Genomic DNA, 20,747 nt, shown 5'->3' with positions numbered 1-20,747 from the left:
AATTGTAACATATAAAAAATGTCAAATGTTTGTAATCAAATTTTTAGATTTCTGTTTATAAATGTATTACAATTAACATATATTAAAAAAGATAATGCACCATCTACATATTGAAAACGTGAAATTTCAGATTTCTATTGTAAAATTAATTGTTTAACTTTTCATGGATAAATTTGCTAGATATTTTTGGTATTAACTTTGCAATATTCACATTTCTTTCGGAGAGGCTTCACTTGCACTTTAAAAAACATAAGAGTGGCTTATTTATTTTACTGTAGAGGTCCCAAACGGCTCAGTAGCCGTTGACGGCTCTTTAGGCGACGGATCGAGTCCAGCATTAACCATTTTCTTTTACCCCCTTTTCATTTATTTTTGGGAGTTACAAAAAAAAGAAAAGGAGCACAAGTAAGCCGAATATCTTCTTTATCCATACGTTGCCGCTGGTATCAAAGTTAGAGCAAAGCCAGAGTGTGTTGGTTTGACTATGCGAGAGGATAACGTTGCTTAGCTAGCTGGGTCACTTGCTGGAAAGAGGCTATACGTGATAGCATAAGCTAACCTCACTCAGCGATACAACCTCGAGACAAGTCGGGACAAGACCAGGTCAGTGGTTGGGAAAATTGTGCATGTTTCCATGCGGACATTGGGCAGTTACATTGTACCGAAGAGACATTGTTACTCTTACCTCTGGGCAATGGCTCGGCGCATCTGTGAGGGTGTTTTTGGTTAAGGATCGAGGTTATTTTTATTTTTGTAAAGGCATAGCTAACGTTAGGTGGCTGTCTAGCTCATTAGCCTAGCTTGGCTAAGTGGTTGACTAGTATTCGCTAGCTTCTGAATTTAGCCACTTGTTTTTTTTAGTGTGTAAACACACATTTATTTACCTTTTAGTAAAGGTCTCTGGGACGTTTGTGTGCTGATGAAATATCTGTTTACTATTAGATGTTTTTTTTCGTGGCTAGTGCTAACGGATAAACGTTAGCGAGGCTTCAGCTTTATCTCGGAGGGTGTCCGATTAAAAGATGCTCCCGTTGCTCAGTATTGATGATTTGTCAGTGGTTGTTTTTTCCAGCACAGTTAAGTTGTATAGTGTAGTGTATTTTAAGTAGTATGTACCTACACAAGCCAGCTCTCTAATGCTACCCAACCGGCCTGGGTTAGTATGCACAGGGCCCATCTACACCGCCATTTTGTTTTGTTCATCTAATAAAAATCTGTGTTTTTTTTTCTGCGTTACCCCGGGCCTCCCACTAACTGTAAGTAAGCATAACAGTTTGGTAAGGACGAGCAGTCGTAATGTCACTGTGTGATTCAAAGCATGGAGCTGACAAGCGGTGAGCTAAGTGATAGCTGCGAGGTGTTGAAAATACATTATGAAACATCAACGCAGTCCCCCTCCCAACGAGATCACCGAGGGCCTCTGTTAGCATCGAGCTGGTTAGCACCACAGGAGGAAAAAAAAATAAGAAAAACATCACCGCTCCGGATGTTTCTGTTTTGCATATATATGTACAAGGCAATGATTCCTGGAGCTACTAGCTGATTTTTGCCCGTCGTAGTTGGTGTTGACGGTTAGCCTTTAGCTTCACGGGGCCTCTTTGTGGTATACGTTGCTGCACTTAGGGCTCCAGTTAATCCAACATCTAACTGACCAGCCATCCCACGACCTAATTTTCTAATCTCATCTGGTTATTGAGGCTGCCGCAGCTTCGTAGTTACCGTGTGCAACCTTTTTTAAAAAGTAATGAACGAAGGGTTATTTGTTTTTGTTTTTTTAAAAGTGATGTGTGTAAAAGCAAAAATCGTACATTTTGCTCCTTTGATGATCGTCAGTGCGCAGTAGAAGGCTGCATATTTGAGTCTTCAAGCATATCTTGGGAATGTGTTGCTGTTTGTGTTATGCAGCCATCTAATGAGACGTCTTCCCACCTTTCAGTTATTTAATGCTTGAGTCACTGTAGCACAGACCTATATCTCTATAATCGCTGTTTTCTAAACACAGACAATTTAGATTGGCTTTCTCACGTCAGTATTAATTTTTTTATTGAAGCCAAGTGAATGAAATGATATGACGATGTGACAAAGTCTTCACGATCTTAGAGACCCGTGTGTTCGCAGTCATTGTGCCTAATGGGAGTAGGAGGTGGTGGCAGCAGTTTAACCTGATGGATGCAGCCAAATCACTGTGAATTGGACAGATGTCAGTGCCCTGTCTTTTATTGATGTGCAGTAAAATGAGTTCAAGCTAAAGGCCTGGCAGTTGCCATGGAGCCGAACCCTCTGTCTCAAGGCATGAAGAATATCATTTATAATGTGTTTCCATAGAAACCATGGTTCTGCTTTTTCCCCACCTTTTTTTTTGAAATAATGTTCATCTGATAAGCAGTGAACGTCTGCTAACTAGGGTTGAACAGTATAGCCCTAAAATGTCATGATATTTTAAGAAAATTAGCAGTTTGGCATTATCCATCCTTTTCCATTGAGTTGCTGTATTTGATGACACACTTCTCGATTTGATGTTTGAATCAATTGAAGCAAGATGACAGCAGCAGCATTGTGGTGCAATAGTAGTGACACAGCATAAGTCAAACGTAGCACAAAAATAGCCTAGGTTTTGTTTTTCCTGGAATGTTTAAGGAGTATAAAATAACTGGTTAACACTTTAGAACAACAGTAAATAAAGTAACTTAACCTTAAGTCTTCCGGAGATTCATGGTATTGTCGCATATTTCTTGGGGTGTTGTGCTTTGGGTTGTGCATTTTAACCACCTGCTCATAGCCCTGCTTCACCACCTTGTAACCACATCAGTAATTTCCATCCACCATTTGCTCTTCCTGTCACATGGAGTGCAGTTAGCAAATTGCTCAGTGGAGCCATTTGTTTACATTTGAGTCGCACATCACTAGCTCCTAGTATCTCCTCCTTTATTAGCTGGTTGTACTTGATCATCTGTTTTTGCTTCAAGCACTGTAACAAGTTTTTTTTTTTTCTACACTCAACAGGAACAGTTTTCTTGCATATTTTACAGAGCACTACTTTGGGAGGGGCTTCTTAGGTACTACGCAGCTCTTGCTATCAGACATGACAGGCTTGTCTTATTGTGTGCACTACAGATCATAAACGTATAATGTTGCTATATATGGTATGACATTTTTATAGCACATAAAAAATTATGCTGGTGTTATTGCTGTATTATAAATGGTGCAGTCATATGCTCCCATTAAACTGTATCCATATGGGCATATAGAGATCTGCTTATCTGAATTTATACAAATAGAAAATAGAACTGACATGTTGGCTCCAGGTTGCTGCTGATACAGTACCAAACCAGTACTAGTGTTCAGTTAATAAGCTGGAGTCTTTTCTCTCTTTATATATATATATATATATATATATATATATATATCTATATTACGGGTGCAACGATATTCGTATCGATATTGAACCGTTCGATACAGTGCTTTCGGTTCGGTACGCATATGTATCGAACAATACAACATTTGTAATTTATTTTATCAACTTTCCTTCCGACGATGCTGTCTGTGTTGAGCGCTCAGTGAATCTGCGTTCGACTACTCCGCCTAGGCTGCACTGTCGAGCGCAGATCCACTGAGCGCTCAACACAGACAGCATAGTCAGGAGGAAGAGCGCAGGGCAAGCTAGCGAGACAGAAGTTAAGCTCTCCTTGCAACATTCAGATCTGGCGTTTGGAATTATTTTGGTTTTCATGTGACGTATGACCCTGAAGGTAAGCGAGTCATGGACTAAAGTAAAACAGTATGTTGGATGTGCCATGCAATGCTCAATTACATGGGTGGGAACTAGTGTGTTAGCGCAGTTAGCTCGTTAACGTGTTAGCTGTCTAGCCCCATGCACGGGGCGATCGGCGGTAGCTCGTTAACGGAGATTTGCCGTGTTGTGGCGTTAAGGTCATTTCAACGAGATTAACCTGAAAGCACTAGTGGGAACACAACGAATATGACTGCACATTTACGCCGACATCATCCTAGTGCAAAGACAAAAACAACAAGCATGCTACTAACTTTAGCCGAGTCATTTAGACAGCTGTTAGCACGTGATTCTCCTTATGCTGCTGAGAATATAGCCCAGAAGAAGTGGATAGTATAGCTTTTATTTTGGAAAGAGACATTTCTCTGTAATAAACTCTCTTTTCCAAAGATGAGTGATTCCTCAATCAGATACAGGGCTTGCAAACTCGCTAGCCCGACGTCCCGGAGCTAGCGATCTTTCCAGTCGCGCTACAAAAATCTCTCTGCCCTGCCCGTCGGGCTATTGTAGGAAAAATATATGTCAATGCTTTTGCATTCTTTCAGAAATGTAGCTGGGTAATTATGTCATTGGCATCGGTGAGCCACTGTCAATATGTGACATATTGAAATCGCGTTTGAATTTGCGCTTGTTTTTTTGCTTTCACTTTGCAATGACAGCACTGATCTGTGAGTGATGATAATTTGTGCACCAATTCCTCTGACATCGTCTTATTAATTGTTAGCTTACTATGCAAACATGACAAGTGAAATCTCCCGCAGCAAGCTTAAACATGTGAGAGGTTGATCGCGCAGAGAATCGCTGAGCTTATGTGAGTCCGTGTGTAAAAGTAGCAGTATATATATTTTAGTTCTGCTGAGCCAAATAAGACAGGTCGGGGTGAAGAAGTGACAGCCAAAGAAAAGCTTACCACAAAACGGAGAAGTTATGACAAATGAGACTATAAGGCAAAAAGAAAGTGCAGCTTTATGGTTTCATGGACAAAAGAATTTCTGTGGCTGCAATATGACGAGCTAAATAACCAGGGGTGCACATAAGTGGTCCGCAGGTGCGCATTCGCTGTCAAAATAAAAAACGCGCACAAGGGTTAGGGTTAAATTTAAAAACTGTACTTTTGAGTTAAAATATATATTTATAATTTTAATAAATGACAAATTAAAAAGGCATGAACATTTTTTTGTATCGAAAAAATATCGAACCGAACCACCCCTAAAATATAAATATATATATATATATATATATATATAAGGCAACAGTAGTCTACACATAAAGTTTTTTCTGACTTTTTGAACCAAATTGTTAAATAAATGCATCCAAAAGGTCTTTATTAAAAATCAGAAATGCACAGTTTATCTAATGTATTTGAATAGTGGATAGCTGGCTAGGGATTGTACTCAGTTGTGGATATGGACAACTGCAGACACTGTCGATAAAGACAGTTTTAAGTCTTGATGAAAGGTGCTGGCTTAGTTAGTACGTTATAGTATCTCTTGAATTGTAGATGGGACCTCGTGGTGAGGGATGACAAATTAAGACAAATTAAATTAAGGAATGACCCTGGCTATGTGTTAGTCCTATGCAGAGCTTTGCAGACCAATGTCTGCATGTTGTGTCTATGTATTGTCAGAAGGGGGAAGAGCTAAAACTGTGTAGACCAAAAGGTATGTGTTTGCGCTGTTATTTGTCCTTTAGTTTTAACCATTGCCACAGAGAACAAACTCATGTTTCTTTGTAGTGATGTGAAGCCAGGTGTTAAAAGTAATGAACACTGCAGCTCTGTGCTTCTCATGCTTATTTTCTTTATTAATATTATTTTTTTAACACTTCTTTCTCTCCGTGGTGAACTGCATTATCACCTCCTTTAATGTTCGACCCAACTTTTTAATCAGTCAGCATCCTATGCATGCATATCATCACTGCTACATGCTTTTTTATTAATTAATTAATTTTTTGGCTGTGGGGGACTGCATACAAGCACATTCAAGCACATCTTTGTAGGTTGACTAGCCAAATGCCTACCAAAATAAACATGAACATGCTACCATGAATTCTACTTTATTCTTTACTGCTTACTGCTCTTTGCACGCTAGTCTCTCCTTTCTAGCTAAGTACTTAACGTTTTGACACACATATTGGAGTAGAGTTGACTAGAAACCTGAAATTCAAATAATATTAACCAAGTTGTCAAGAATGCATTATGTTATCATAAAAATTGCAAGTGCTTCGAAGCAAAGGGCAGTGAAGGCATTCCTGTCGCCTGACGTTTCCAGTCACGTGGCCACAATTCTTGGTTAAATTCAAAACTGTTGCAAACATACAAAGAAAAATTGTTGGCGTCACAGCTGTGAAACGCCTCTAAACCACTGTTGCTTTATTGTTAGCCTCTTCCATGTTGTGTTAAGCTCTCCTGCTAGAAAAGTGGAATTGAACTGAATATATTTGTCTCATAGGTCACTCAGAGGTCACCAATATATTAGTCCAGCTTTTTGAGTCAGGATTGGACCATTATCTGATCCAAAAACTGTGTTGATTCTTGTCTTTATATGTTGTTGATTCACCAAATCCAAGTTAGATGACATTCAGCAATATGTGACAGAAAACTTATGGTCTTACCTATACACATGCTCAAAAGCTTTCAGTTAATTTTTATGTTACGAAGCTGGTTTCCTCGACTGTTGTCCACATTGTCATAGGGAAGTTGTTTAACTTCATAAGCCCCCTGTCTACAGACAGGTCAGTCAAAGTCACACCAGTCTTTACTAAGTTGCTAAGTGTTGAATGAATACCTCAAAATATAAAAACAAGTGTTTTTAAATCAGATGTATCGGTCGTAAATGTAGCAGATGTTAAAATATATCAACTTGCAATCCTTTGTTTAAATTACTGATGGACAGGCTGAAAAATTGTGGGCTAATATTGATGTTTACAATAACACTTCAGCTAATAATGAGACAAGAGTTCTTGTGTTTTAATGTTTTTAAATGTATTTTTTGTATTTCCCACCTTCCTTTAGCCAGTGCAAAAGGAATGTAAAAAGTTAAATATGAGCCACTCATGTAGGTACATGGCATCTCATTAATTTGTTTAAAAATCAGTAAGTCTGGTATCAGATGATGCTGATATTTGCCAAATATTTTGTTGACATCTTTTTTGTCATTTGAATTGACAAAAAATTTAAAATGGAGGAATATTGCTTCAGACATAGAAGTAAAATTAAACCAGAAAAGCCCCAGAAAATGCTGTAAATTGCCAATTATTCTGATTCGTAGAAAAATTAAAAAAATAAACTAATCTGAGTGTATTATCCCTACGTGCTGTGTCATTGTGTTTCAGAATATCCTGTTTCATAGAGCTATCTTAAAAGAAAGGTTTGCTACACCTATTAATCTGAAAGCAATTATACCTAATGTCAGCTGGAAGAAACATAACTGTATCATATCTGTAATCCCTTGTTAAATATAGTTAAAATTCAGCACTTTCATTCTCTTTCTGTGTATTCTTGTTATCCTTGTCTCTTCTTTCTTCTACAGTCTCAGGGCTCACCATACTCAATGAGCGGACAGCGCAATGTCAGATCGCTCTGGGCAAACTGCAAAGGGGAAGGAAGGCAAAACCAAGTATGCGTCTCTCAACCTGTTTGATACATACAAAGGAAAGAGCCTTGAAACACAAAAGCCTGTTGGTGAGTATCTTCAGAACACACAAGCTTTCACAGCATACATCCAGAGGGGGTGTATTATGAATCAGATTCAGCATAGCCAGGCTTTCTTTGAATTAGCTGGTTTGGTAAAACCTGAAAGTCAGAGCTTATGGCTATCACAACATATCATAATATGTAGATGATAACATTGTTATTATCTACATCCTCAACATACATCACTTTCTAAGCAGTTGTAACAGATTTCAAAGGGCTCTAATTAAATTCTGCCAGGTGGTGTGGTTTAGTAAAAACCTGTGCTGTCACTGATCATTTGAACCTTAAACAAACATATCTCAGTCGGATCTGCTCATTAGTGTGATTACAATTTTCTCGTTGTACTGTGTTTGCACCAACTAATGCAACTTTGAAGTGTTAGCTTAGGGTCTCCTTAATGGTGCTGCTTTTTAATACACAAAGTTTATCCATCTATCTATCCATCTATCCATCTATCCATCTATCCATCTATCCATCTATCCATCTATCCATCTATCCATCCATCCATCCATCCATCCATCCATCTGCACTGTTTTTTGATGAAACTGTGTTATACTGTTTGTTATTGACTAGTGTTTGCACTGACGTGTTAAAGAAATAACAAAGGGAAAAGGGGGTCCTGGAGGGTGAATGGCTCTCGAGGCTCGATGTATTAGCTGAGCTCCAGAGACACTGAGGCTGACCAGAGACAGAGGCTTACTTGTGGATGCTGTTTGACTTCTATGCTGAGACCCCAGTTTATGTTTTATTCAGAGGCTGCCCTCTAGATTCAAGCAGCTGTCCCCTTTCCCCGACTACAGACTTGCCCCCTCTTACATAGTGAAGGCCTGAAGCTGCTGTGGTTGCTCTGAGCCTTAGGAAAACAAATGAGGGATTGATATTCAGAACGGCTTCGCTTTTAGGCTTTTCCATGGTTCTGTAAGCATCAATGTGCTAATGCTTCTCTATAAAATTGTAATTGAAGTGGGTTTGCTGAATGTTTTTAATAACGTCAAGAGAGTTTTTTTTGTTTGTTTGTTTAAAAAAATAAATAAATCCACATTCATTAGAATCACCAGACTAAAACCACCACGTTTTTAGCCTTCTCAGTGATTCAGCACCCTAGTTTTACATCCAGAAAGTAATCAGAACGCCATCCCTGTTTTCAGGCTCCCTCTGGATTTCACCAGTGTAGGGTTTCAGTGGTCCATCTGTGCTAGCGACTTCCTGCTGTTACAACCAAATTTCCCCTTGTGGGACAATTAAAGAATTATTGCTATTCTATTCTATTCTTGTTTCCATATCAGTTCCCCCACGCCATGGCCTGCAGTCTCTTGGTAAAGTTGCCTCTGCGCGGCGTATGCCACCCCCTGCCAACCTGCCCAGTCTGAAGGCAGAGAACAAAGGCAACGATCCTAACGTCTCGCTCGTTCCCAAAGACGGCACAGGATGGGCAAGCAAACAGGAAGCAGCAGACCCAAAGAGGTAAGAAAGCTGTAATCAAACACCTTTAAGTTATTGGGTGTTAATGTAACAAGTAGTTTTATTCTTGTGTGATTGCTTGTTGCATTCGGTCTGAAGACTTGTATGTCTGCTTTTTCCCTCTCAGTACCGATGCATTGTCAGCACCGCAGCCGGAGTCGCAGCAGCCTGTGGCTTCACAGACAACTGCACCGACCCGCCCGAGAACCCCGCAAGCTTCAGAGGTACACGTTATCTCCATAACATTAAAACAGAATATACCCTGAGTAATGGTTGCCGAAAGACATCTAGCACTACTAGCTGGCGTGTATCATATGGTATTTGACTTTGTGTGTGCACCGTGTTCAGGCTCTGGCCCCAGCTTCAACCCAGGCCGTAGGGGCAAGGTCCTGGGCACAGGCCAGTGGAACACATGGAACACAAGGGGATGGTGAGTCCTTCTTTTGCTGCATGTCCTTCAATGGGTTTGTTTGTTTGCAACTCAGCCCCTCTTTTCATCATATGTTTTTGCAGGTGGAAAGGGATCAAACCTACCGTCGCCATTCTCTCGCGAGGAATTTCCCACCCTGCAGGCGGCTGGCGACCAGGACAAAGCTGGCAAAGAACAGGGCACTGCAGATCAGTGGTATGGGCCCGGACCAAGCCTCCGCCCCCAGAGTGAGTAATGCAAGCTTTGTCTCTAATAATTTGTCATCCACTTATTTGTCTATGGTAGTTTGGAGAGAAACACCTCGGGCAGGATTTTCATTTGTATTTATTTATTTTTGAACTTTACTAATTGACAGTATTGATATTCATTGCTTTTCACATTCATAATCATAAAAAATGACTTTCCATTCTTGTTCTGATTACATAAAAGTCCATAAATCATACTAACCACTCCGTCCTCTCCTGTCTTCACTGTCCTCAGACGTTACAAGTTGGCGGGATGGTGGGGGCCGAGCCCTGGCACCCACCCTGCCTGGGGAGGGGGTAACCGAGGGTGGCACTGGTGGAGCTCTGGTGATGGATGGGACAGCAGGGGTCCCCCCTCCAAACTCACAGAACCACGGGCCACCTAGGAACCCTCCTGCAGGCAGCCCCGCCCTGCCCTTGCCCCAGCCTCCTGTGGGGCCTGGGTTCCCCCAATATCGAGGGATCATACCCCCCTTTGTAAGTGTTAGTTTTCTTTTATTAGCATTTATCTTTATCTTCTCGCCCAAATAAATAAACAAACAAAAACAAAAGAAATGGGTGTCTGAACTGGATCTGTTATTACTCCCTAGATGTATCCTCCCTATCTGCCCTTCCCGGGCCCCTATGGGCCTCAAGGGCCCTACAGGTACCCACCACCTGGTGAAGGGACAGCTCCAAGGTATGTTCACTGAGATGCTACTTCATCTACTTTTAATTTCACTGTGGAGGGAAAATGTTCTTCAGTGCAGTCAAATGGCCTATAGTTTAACTCCTAAGTAATCAAGAGCTGCTTTTTTTGGGCCATGCTTTTTTTTTTTTTTTTTTTTCTCTCCATCATATCCCTTAAAAAAGAACCTCCCCCATTATTTCAGGTTCTCTCGTGGGCCGGTTGGTCCTGAGAGCAGGTCACAGGGCGGTCCACGCGATGTGGGTGGAGAGGTGGTAAAGCGACCCTCCATTTTAAAACAAGACGATTTGAAGGAGCTAGATGAGCTGGACCACGATGGAGACGAAGGCTGGGCAGGTAAAAAAAAATAAAAATAAAATAAAATAAAATTCCATTCACAAAGGTGAAACATCATAAAACTGGTTCTAAGTTTGTAAGCCACCTCCAAATATACACTAAAACAGTGTTTTTGTTAAATGAAGTTATTTTCTTTTTGAAGTTGTTCCTATCTATAATAAAAACAGAATGTTTTCTGTTTGGAGGAGGGCTCTAAAGCATGCAGAAACAGAAATTTTAACAAATGGCTTTAAAACAATAATAATTGGTTACTTTTAATGTTGTTACAGACCTAGAACAAGAATCATAACCTTCTGTGTTTTAAGTAAAGACTTGTTTTTGTGTGTCTTGCTTATGCAAGTTAATTTAGTTCAGCTGTGCAGAGCGTGTTCTGCCGAGCCTTCCTTTTTCTGCTTTCGAGGATTGCTGTTGTTGGTGCATATCAAATTTCATGCTGATCCGTCCAGCATGGTTTAAGTTGCTGGAGGGAGGGAGAAGGATTAGTGATGGTTGCTGAATAATGTTACACTGTGGATGTTTGGCACAAACATGGTTCTGATGGCTTCCATTTTGTTTTTTGTTGTTTTGCTGAAACAGGAGCTCATGAGGAGATAGATTACTCCGCCAAGCTGAAATTCAGCGATGATGAAGGAGAGGAAGAGGGAGAAGAGGATAGAAACGAGAGCAAGATTGATCCGCGGTGAGTGACTAAGTACATTTAATGTGTGATAAATTACAGTACTCTTGGGGGGGGGTTGTTGTTGTTGTTTTTCTAGATATTATTCACTTACATTTTTTGTCCTTCTTGTCCTCAGTGATCAGCAGAGGTCTCAGGATGCCCCCAATGCAACCTCTCACTCTCGAGCCTCAGACAGCGGTGGAGAGACCCGCAGGACCCCTCCCTCTAATGTTGACAATGGCCCCCAACCCCCCTCCAGCAAGCCAGGATGGGCCGAGGAGGGAGGTAGTGGTTGGGTGAGCCAGGGAGCGCCATCCGCCTATCAGGTACTGTGTTGAACAGCAGTAACAACAAGACATTTTTCACTGCAGGAACCTGTGGGCTCTTTTAGGAACCATCCCTTTAGGACCTCTTAAAGGGGTGTTTTCAGACCAAAAAAAACTTACCTATAACTACTATGCAGGTGAGGAAGAGAAGCAACGTAGAATTGTCCTCTTGAATCCCTCGATATTTTTTTTGGGTTTTTTTGGAACAGGAAGATTTGTGGTGAATCCTACACCGCAATGGGAACAGGCTTAAACGGGCTGATTTGGGGTTGTAAATGTGTGCTCTGAGTTCCTGCAGTGGATAAGGCCCTATGGTTTTACCTTACATTGAGGCCTTGTGAAGTTTTCAAATTGAAAACAGGTTACAGAGTTAATTCTGTTAAGGCAAGACTTTTTTAGTGGGCAGGCATGTGTGAGTGTCTGTATTTTGCATCAGTGTAGATCATTGTGGTGGACCTTAGCTAACTGTGTCTGCCTGTATACAGGGGCGCAGGCCTGGATTGGGTGGTCCCCAGGAGCAGCCCTCCCCCCCACCTGGGCCGCTCCTCGGACCAGGGCCCTACTCCTTTTACCGACAGGTAGACATCAGGACAGGGCCTCATAGAATAATCATTTCTGTCATTGCCTCATCCACCACCTACGGGTCTTATAGCCAAGTCATTTTTAGTTTTAAGTTCCCTTTTCCCCCCCCTTCACTTTGGTTTTTGTTACAGTGGAGATTATCATTCATACATACATTTCTACTTTTTAAAAGATTACAGTAATTTCACTTGGAAGGTTAAAAACTTCATGATAAAACATTCAGTGTTTTCTAACTCCTCAGGATCGGCCCCACAATCAGGGAGCCTCTCTTGGCCAGGGGAAACCTGCCCCTGCCCAGCATCAACCAGCAGCAGGAGCCCCTAACCCTCTTACACAGCCTGGTCTGCTGGTTCATGCAGCCCAGGGGGATGATGAGGACGAGACGTGGCGTCAGCGCAGGAAGCAGTCATCCTCTGAGATTTCTGCTGCTGTTGAGCGAGCTCGTCGCAGGCGTGAAGAGGAAGAACGCAGGATGGAGGAGGAGAGACGTGCAGCCTGTGCGGAAAAGCTGAAGAGGCTGGATGAAAAGCAGCAGCAGCAGAGCAGCAACACAAGTGCTGCTGGTGGTGGTGGCGGCAGCAAAACCCCTAGCCTTGATGGAAATTCAACAGCTGCTATGGCAGGCAGCCCAAGTCCATCAGTTTCAGCTTCCTCCCCTAATATCAGCCAGCCTCCTTCCCCCTGCGTGGACTCTGAGGAGCCTCCAGTGCTAGCTGTCCCGTCAGGAACAGGTCCAGCTGGTAATGACCGCCAGCGACCCAGCAGCAACAGCAGTTATGACTCTGGTGCAGGTGAGTTTCTCAGATGCAAATGGCCTGAAACACAGACCTATCCTGACAAAAATCATCAAGAAGCATTCAAGTAAATAACATTTCTATTCTTTATTTAATATAGCATTTTAAGTAAATACACCACATAATAATCATGATGACTACAGATTTAACCCTGCAACTTTGTTCTTGATTTAGATACCCAACAGTGTCCCCAGTTGGCTGCACCACAGCCGCAGCAGCCCACACTGGATGTACCTTTACTAGGAGAGAGTAAGGAAGAAGCTGTGAGCACTCCTCACATCCGTACAGGAAGTGGAGGCGAAAGAGGAATCGACCAAGTAAAGGTCGAAAATATCGGAGGGGGATCCGGTCGTCAAGCTGGTGGCCCTCCTGGCCAGGGCTACTCAAAGTATCAGAAGTCTCTTCCACCTCGATTTCAGAGGCAGCAGCAGGTTTGTTTTTGGTTTTTTTTGAGCAGGGCCACTGTGATTTTCTCTTTTTACTTTTTTTTCCTCAAAGGGAAGTGCTTTTAAACAACCTGAGTGATTGCATTTTTCCATTCACTTCTCTGTAGGAGCAACTCCTAAAGCAACAGCAGCAGTGGCAACAGCAACAGCAGCAACAACACAGCCAGGCATCACAAAGTCAGCTGTCCCCACAGACCCAGGCTCCACAAGGTCCTTCACCAGGTTCAACTCCCCAGCCTGTACCTGGACCTAAACAGGGCGGACCCTTGTATCAGCCTGGCGGTATGGTTCGACCTCCACCCTTACCATTGAATTTTGACCCTCGGTGGATGATGATGCCCTACATGGACCCTCGTATGATACAGAGTCGCCCTTCACCCATGGAATACTATCAGGCCGGCATGCATCCTTCTGGTAAGTGGATGCATAAACACAAGTAATAAAATTAAATCAGGAAATATTGCAGTATTACAGGCCATGCTTAAAATGTTCAGTGGTATTGTGTTACTGTGAAGTCACAATGTTGGCTGTTGACTTAGATATTTTTCTTAAAATTTTACTCAGGGCTTATTGGGCGTGAGCGGTCTGATTCTGGGGGGTCTGGTTCAGACCCCTTTGACAGACAGCAACAGCATCCAGGGCATCCTCACCGTGGGACTCCCCCTATGGATCCTAAGCTGGCCTGGGGGCCTGAGGTGTTCCCTGGAGGAGGGGAAAACCGTGGGCTAACTTCTCCCCTGAGACAGAAGCAGGCATCGGAGGATGATGATGTGGCCAAAGGGCCCAGGTATGGATACTCGTTTTGTTTTGTTTGAGTGAGATCGAAGATAAAACCTCCTTCTTTACTGTTAGATTGTTGCTATATAGAGCAATTATAAAAGTGTCCATGTAAGTTTGTATTGTTTTTTTTTTTAATCATCTGTGTTTTCATTTATTGAGTGAATAAGTTGCTATTTTGTATTCTGTCTTTCTTTATCATAGGAGCGACACTCCTCCACACCGCATGCGAGAGGGTGGATTGGGACCCATTCAGCAGCCCAGCTCTGCATCTGGGACATCTAATCAAACCCCACCCCCTGTTGGCAACCAGGGAGGCAGCCATCACCCTCATCACTACATCGGCGGACAGAGCAACTACAGCAACTTCCCCGATCAGGGCGCAAGGATGCCTCCTCACCAGCATCAGAGGGCGGGTGAAAGGGGAAGCCAGCCACATGGGTTCCCCCACCAGGATGAAGGGCCTGCCCGAGGAGCTCAGCAGGGCCAGATATGGGGAGCCCCACATCCTCACTATGATCGTAGCGGGCGCCCAGATCATCCTCCTGTTGAAAGCAACTCTCACCTCCACCACCCTCACAGCCACCACCCTCAACAGCCTCACTTCCCTCTCCATCCCCATAAGCCAGAGAACAGAGGTGGTGAGGCCCCAGCTAAGAAGACTGACTCTTCTCCTCCTCTTCACCAACCTTCCCTCTCATCCTCCTGCTCCTCTTCCTCCTCTTCCTCCTCCGCCAGGGAGGATGGGAATGTCAAAGTGGCACCGCACCATCACCCATCACAGAGAGAGAGCGAAACCAGTGTCGGGCACAGTCACGCTGAAAGAGGCAGCAGTGGTAACGCTGGAGGTGGTGGCCATGTGAAACAAGAGAAGACAGGTCCGGCATATACTTCCCATTCAGCCAACACTTCTAGCCCACCTCTGGCTCAACTTGGCAGCCACAGTCAGCCCCCACAGCAGCAGCATCCTCATCCTAAATCAAACCAAAGAGGAGGGCGGGAGCATAAGACAGAGACACACTGGGGTCCACGGCCTGGCAGCAATACTACTGGGGGTTCCTCTCACGGAAGGAGGGGCAACAATGCAGGAGGTGGGAACAACTCCCGTGGAGGAGAGGACTCTTCCAACACTCCATTGGACCACAAACCCTCCAACCAATCAGGAGGGAGCAATGCCAACAGGAGGGCTGGGCCCATTAAGAAGCCAGTGCTGAAAGAAATCAAGAGAGAGGCAATGGATGCAGATGGAGGAGAAAAACAAGGCACAGGATTTGGAAAAGATAAAGAGCAAGATGGTGGACAGCCTGTCTCTATGAAGCAGGATGCCTCCTCCAACTCTCAGAACACATCAGTTTCATCTAAGGACGAGCCACCCCAGACAGCCAAACCCAGAAATGGTGGAAAAGAGCGATCCTCAGCTGGAGGAGGGTCAGGTAGAGGTCAAAAAGATGTAGACACTACTTCATCAGGTTTTTCAGGGTCCTCCTCCAGGAGAGACAGAGACCGTTCCTTTGAAAAGGGAGGCAACATCTCTCACCACCATGGAGTCCCCCAGAAAGGCGGCAGAGCCAGCAGAGGAAGAGGGGGAGAATTCTATGGGCGAGGCCGTGGGTACCGGGGCACCTACATGGCTAGTGCTGGACCCACAGGTGGAAGCCGGGGCAGAATGGGTGGCAGGAGTGGAAGAGACTACCGCTCAACAGCCGGTGGTGGCCATCATCAGGAATCCAAGGGTGAAGGAGCCAGTGGAAGGCATGGTCAAGATCGGTCCCAGCATAACCCAGCCAGGGCCAGAAACCGCAGTGAAACCCGCAGTGAGGGCTCAGAGTATGAAGAAATCCCCAAGAGGAGGAGGGAGAGAGGCTCTGAGACGGGCAGCGAGAGTGGAGCAAGCGATGTCGGCCACTCGGACAAAGAAGACAGCCAGAAATCGAACACCAAGAATGGCTCTGATAACACCACTAGCAGTGTAAACATTTCATCTGCTCCACCCAGAGGCTCCCAGGCCCGTGTCTTCACCCCTAGGGGTGTGCCCTCTAGAAGGGGCAGGGGTGGCGGAGGTGGAGGAGGAAACATCTACAGGAGTAGTGGCAATATGGGAGCAACAGCTGGGGGACACCGTGTTGGGCCCAGCTCAGGCTCGCATGGTGGGTCCTCCAAGTCTTCAGCTTCAGCCCGGAAACAGCAAGGTCCGCCACAGAGCTCTGGGCATAAAGACTTAGGCCGAGGAGGAAATGCTGGTGAGAAGAAGGACAAGGTGGCTGATGGAAGTCAAACTCAAAGTCAGGGGACCAACCCCCCTCAGCCGTCTCTGCCTGCTACAACAACCTCTGCTACTCTGGTTTCCACTGAAAATGGTGGAGTTGCGACCCAGCAAACTTCTGCAAAACCTGTGTCAAACTCTGGAGGGCCAAATGCTCTTCCTCTTCCTTCTAATCGTGGCTTTGAGCGACCACCTAGGCGCCGTCGTCATGGGCGATCCCAGCACCAGCAGGACAAGCCGCCCCGCTTCCGGAAACTGAAGGAGCGGGAGAATGCTGCTCGTATCAACGGCAGTGTGGGGGTCATTGGTGGAGAAAGGCCCTCATCTCCTTCCATGAATTCTGTGCAAGATGGTAACGGAGCCCCAGTCTCTGCTCCCATGACAGGAAATGCTCAGAATGCTACCCACAACGCCACATTAACGGCCAACAGTAACAACAGTGGCGGGCATCTCAGTAATGCGAACAGCCACCACCATCACCACTACAACCAGGGCAGTGTGGGTCCCACGCACCCACAGCACCCCCACGGTGCCAAGTCGCCTGACTTCACCAACCAGAACTCAGACCAAGCCAATGAGGAGTGGGAGACAGCTTCTGAGAGCAGCGACTTCACAGAGTTCAGAGACAGAGAGGGGGGAGGGGGAGGAGGAGGAGGGAAGTCGTATGCTTCTCATCACCACCACCACATGGGAAGAGGCGGAGGAGGAGGAGGAGGCGGCAGCATCGTGGAGCGTGAGATGACGGGTAAAGAACCCTCTGCTAACAAACGAAGCTTCTCGAGTCAGCGTCCTGGGATGGAGCGGCAGAACCGGAGGGTCAACACCGGAGGACCTGGAGGTGGTGGAGGGGGGGGAAGAGGCCCCCGTGGCCCACCTGGCGGCGGCCCTGGTGGACCTGGCAGCGGAGGCGGCAACCGGGGAGAGAAGCGTGGCAACTGGCCCTCACCGAAAAATAGGAAGTGACGGAATATGCGACATTTCAGTTAAACCCCACCCACATTAACCCCCACCCTGTTACGCCTTTAATCCCTTTTGATCGTAATTTCACAGCTTATCTGTTGGCATTAGTGCTTTGTACAGTAAATGGAGATGGTATTCACCCCTCCTTCCCCACCCAGTCACCTCTTTCACCTTTGCATCATCCTCGTATCTGCCATCCGTTCTTGTAAATTTCTCAGTCTGTTCCATCTTGCTCTCTGTTCATTTGTGCCCCACCCTCTCTTTTTTTTCTTTCTTTTTTTCTTTTTTTTTAACTCTTCCTCACCCCGGTTGGATTTGACAAGCATGTGATTGTTCAATTGGTGGGCGGGGGGGTTACACCTCATTTTGACAGAAGACAGTCACACTGAGCTCCACACACACTCACACATACAAGCACAAATGTGACATCTTTAAAACCCCCACAAAGAGCATGTGAGGTCACTTGAGCCCAGAAGGAAAATGTGGGATTAAATTGGCATGAATATTTGGATCGGCCAAACTTTTATATTTATGTGTCTGTGTATATTTCTGTCACACTCTGGCCTCGTGTGGTTTTCTGTATTGCAGTTGTGCATCACTTCCTTCACAAGTGAAAGGGGTGCAGCTACATCTTTTAATAAGAACAATGTACCATAAGACGTTTTGTTTCTGTCTTTTGTTTGGCCTCGTGTCAGCTCTGATTTTTCAGCCTCGTGAGGAATTTTAGGGGTGTGTGTGTGTGTGTGTGCGCGCGCGTGTGTTTTCTCTCTTCAACAAAGCAAGTCATTAAACTAAATTTTTACTAAAAATGTCCAAATTCCTCCTCTGACTGACTTTTTGGTCCGATTACTGTGATGAGACCTGTTAAAGTACTACTGCTCAGTGATTGGTCTTTATATCAATGTTTCTGCTGCTTGTTCAGGTCGATGGTTTGAATTTTGTTTTTATTTTTTGAATGATCTGCTCTGACATTTCATTATAATTATAATTGTTATTTTCTTTTTTCTTTAAAGAGGAGGTTTTTGGCCTCGTCGTAGCATCTTCACCTGCAGAATTTCTGCACACTGCAAAAATCTAAAGTTTCCCCCCACAGACAGTAGTTTGAAGCTCCCTTTCTTTGAGTTCCGTTTGCCCTCCTGAAGACTGTATCGATGGCGTGATGGCTTTATTTTAATATCTATTATTTTCTCGGGGTGACTTCCATTTTAATGGAAATGTGTTTTTCCCTCCTTTCAAGTTGGGGGGAATGAATTAAATGAAAATGTAGGTCATGATAGAATAAAGCAGATGTTTGACTTTTCCTGAAATTGTTTATGCTTCGATAGATGATCGAGTATGTTCTAATAAGCACTCCTTGTAGTATAACAAACATCCACTTTTGCTGGTTCTTTTCCTCTTCTTTTGTGTTAATGACTTGGGCAAGTTACACATGATAAAGCAGGACGGGGTACTCTGTCTGGGCCCAGAGTACACAGCTAAGGCCAAGTGTTGTACACCCCTCTGCTTGTCGTAGCAGAGGCTCCTCGCACCAAGAAGGACTCCTTGTCTGAGGTATGAAGTATTTTTCACAGGCGTGTTTACTCGGGAAGGCTGTTTTCGTTTGGACGGCAGCAAGCGGGAGCTCAAATTAAAATTCAGGACTTAAAGCCGAACCGGGGGGTGACCGAGCGTCGCCTTCTGCAGTTTGCTGCACGGTTTTCAAGATTTTACTTGCAACAATTAATGCTGACCTGAAGTGAGGAAATGTGGGATCGATGTAAGATTACACACTCAAACACAAGTTTAAGAGAGACAGAAAGACTGGAGACAACAGCAAAGGTGAACTAACATGTTTTCACATCTTCATCAATTCTGTCACTGCTGTAAGTTGGGGTTCGTTTGTTTACTGACAACAGTGTGAAGGTTGTCTCTGGGATGTTGTGAGTAGGGCATTTGATGATTTGTGTATGTGTGCGTGTACGTGAGCGTGTATGTACGTGTGCTTGGTTGTTTTGTTTTTGGTTTTGTTTTTTTCTGGTGTCTGTGTAATAACGAGGGGGGGGTTTAAGGGTGGGGGACCAGAGGGTTATAACATGAATGGCGAGCACTTTTCTGCCTTGTTTGCCCGCGAGTGATTTAACCAATTATTATTATTATTAAGACAATTCTACTGTTTCTTAAATACATCCACATATATATACATTCAGCTGTGTGTTTATGTTCATCCAGATTAAGAATCTGCAGTGGGAAACGTCACCAGTTGGTTTTCTTTTGTGTAATTTAAGCATACGTTCATCAGCAGGCAAGTGAAGTTGGACATATTTTATTTTTCCACTATGACTTCTGAGCATGAACACACGTGGGTGCAGCTTGCCTTGCCTGTTACTGGTTTCTTCATTGATAGCTATACTCTTTAACACTGGCTCAAAGAGTCCTTCATCCCTCCTTAACTCTTAATGTTGATGTGCGCATTATTGTATGTACCCATGTTAAAAACAAAAGTGTATTCCAGATAAAAGAGAGAAAAAATTACTCAAGATTGTATTATGTTTCCAGCATTACTGAGGTACCTGGAGTGGGTCAGACTTTTTTTTTTTTTTTTTTTTTTTTTTTAGCATTTATGGTTTTATTAATGGAACCGTAATATACACACATGTATGTATATTGGTATGTATCTAAGTTTTTGTCTACCCCAACTTACATTCCCACAAACAAATGTTGCCATTTTTAGTTCAAGGGAGCAATGTACAAGCAGAGAAGTGTCTTATTATAATAAAGTTATACAGAGAAGGCAAAGTTAAATAAACTACTTTTGATTTAATGGAAACATTTAAGTTGTGCGTCTGTTTCTTTGATGATAAAATTGTTCTCTGCCTGCTTGTGTGGTAGAAGAAAGATTGTATTGATGGTGGTGGTGCTTGTGTGTGACATGTATGTGTTGTTACAGTGTTAGATGTTCATGTTGAGTTTCTGATCGTGAGGTCTGCGTATGTGAAAGCAATCCCTGAGAGAAAACCTCAGGCTCCACCACAGGAGTACACAGAGCTGCTTTCAATTACACGGAGCGTCTCAGAAGCATGTCCTCCACATCGCTAAAAGCGGCGTTGGGTCCATTTTTAGCTCATCCGGCCGCAGTTCGCAGGAGTCTCTGCTCCTCCTGGAGGATTTTAGTGAAATGAGAATATTTTGTCCTGAACTTTCGTTTATCTTTTAGTGGACGGAGCAAAAGCGACCGATTTGTTTCCGCAGTCAGACTATTCTAAATACGTGTCCAATTGTTTTTTTGTTTTGATTTATTTATTTATTTATTTATTTATT

The 20,747-nt window shown here is 43.9% G+C and overlaps 1 protein-coding gene across 2 annotated transcripts; it reads left to right on the top strand.

Annotated features, from left to right (window-relative positions):
• Window positions 1-249: 249 nt before the first annotated feature.
• On the top strand, window positions 250-18,107 carry prrc2a (proline-rich coiled-coil 2A). 2 transcript variants are annotated; one of them, XM_080862423.1, is made up of 16 exons: window positions 250-405; window positions 7,321-7,472; window positions 8,771-8,948; window positions 9,073-9,169; window positions 9,294-9,375; window positions 9,459-9,602; window positions 9,856-10,097; window positions 10,211-10,299; window positions 10,493-10,644; window positions 11,221-11,323; window positions 11,439-11,628; window positions 12,452-13,001; window positions 13,179-13,435; window positions 13,558-13,864; window positions 14,015-14,237; window positions 14,432-18,107. In XM_080862423.1, the coding sequence occupies exons 2-16, from the start codon at window positions 7,358-7,360 to the stop codon at window positions 17,451-17,453; spliced, it is 5,751 nt and encodes a 1,916-aa protein (XP_080718549.1). In that variant the 5' UTR covers window positions 250-405; window positions 7,321-7,357; the 3' UTR covers window positions 17,454-18,107. The 2 variants fall into 2 exon arrangements, with proteins under 2 accessions (XP_080718549.1, XP_080718550.1); XM_080862424.1 differs by lacking the exon at window positions 250-405 and adding an exon at window positions 444-603.
• Window positions 18,108-20,747: the final 2,640 nt, after the last annotated feature.

This window comes from Rhamphochromis sp. 'chilingali' (genome assembly GCF_963969265.1).
Source record: "Rhamphochromis sp. 'chilingali' genome assembly, chromosome: 17".
Classification (NCBI taxonomy): Eukaryota; Metazoa; Chordata; class Actinopteri; order Cichliformes; family Cichlidae; genus Rhamphochromis; species Rhamphochromis sp. 'chilingali'.
The sequence above is the reverse complement of the archived record's forward strand: the minus strand, read 5'-3'. Positions and strand labels throughout refer to the sequence as shown.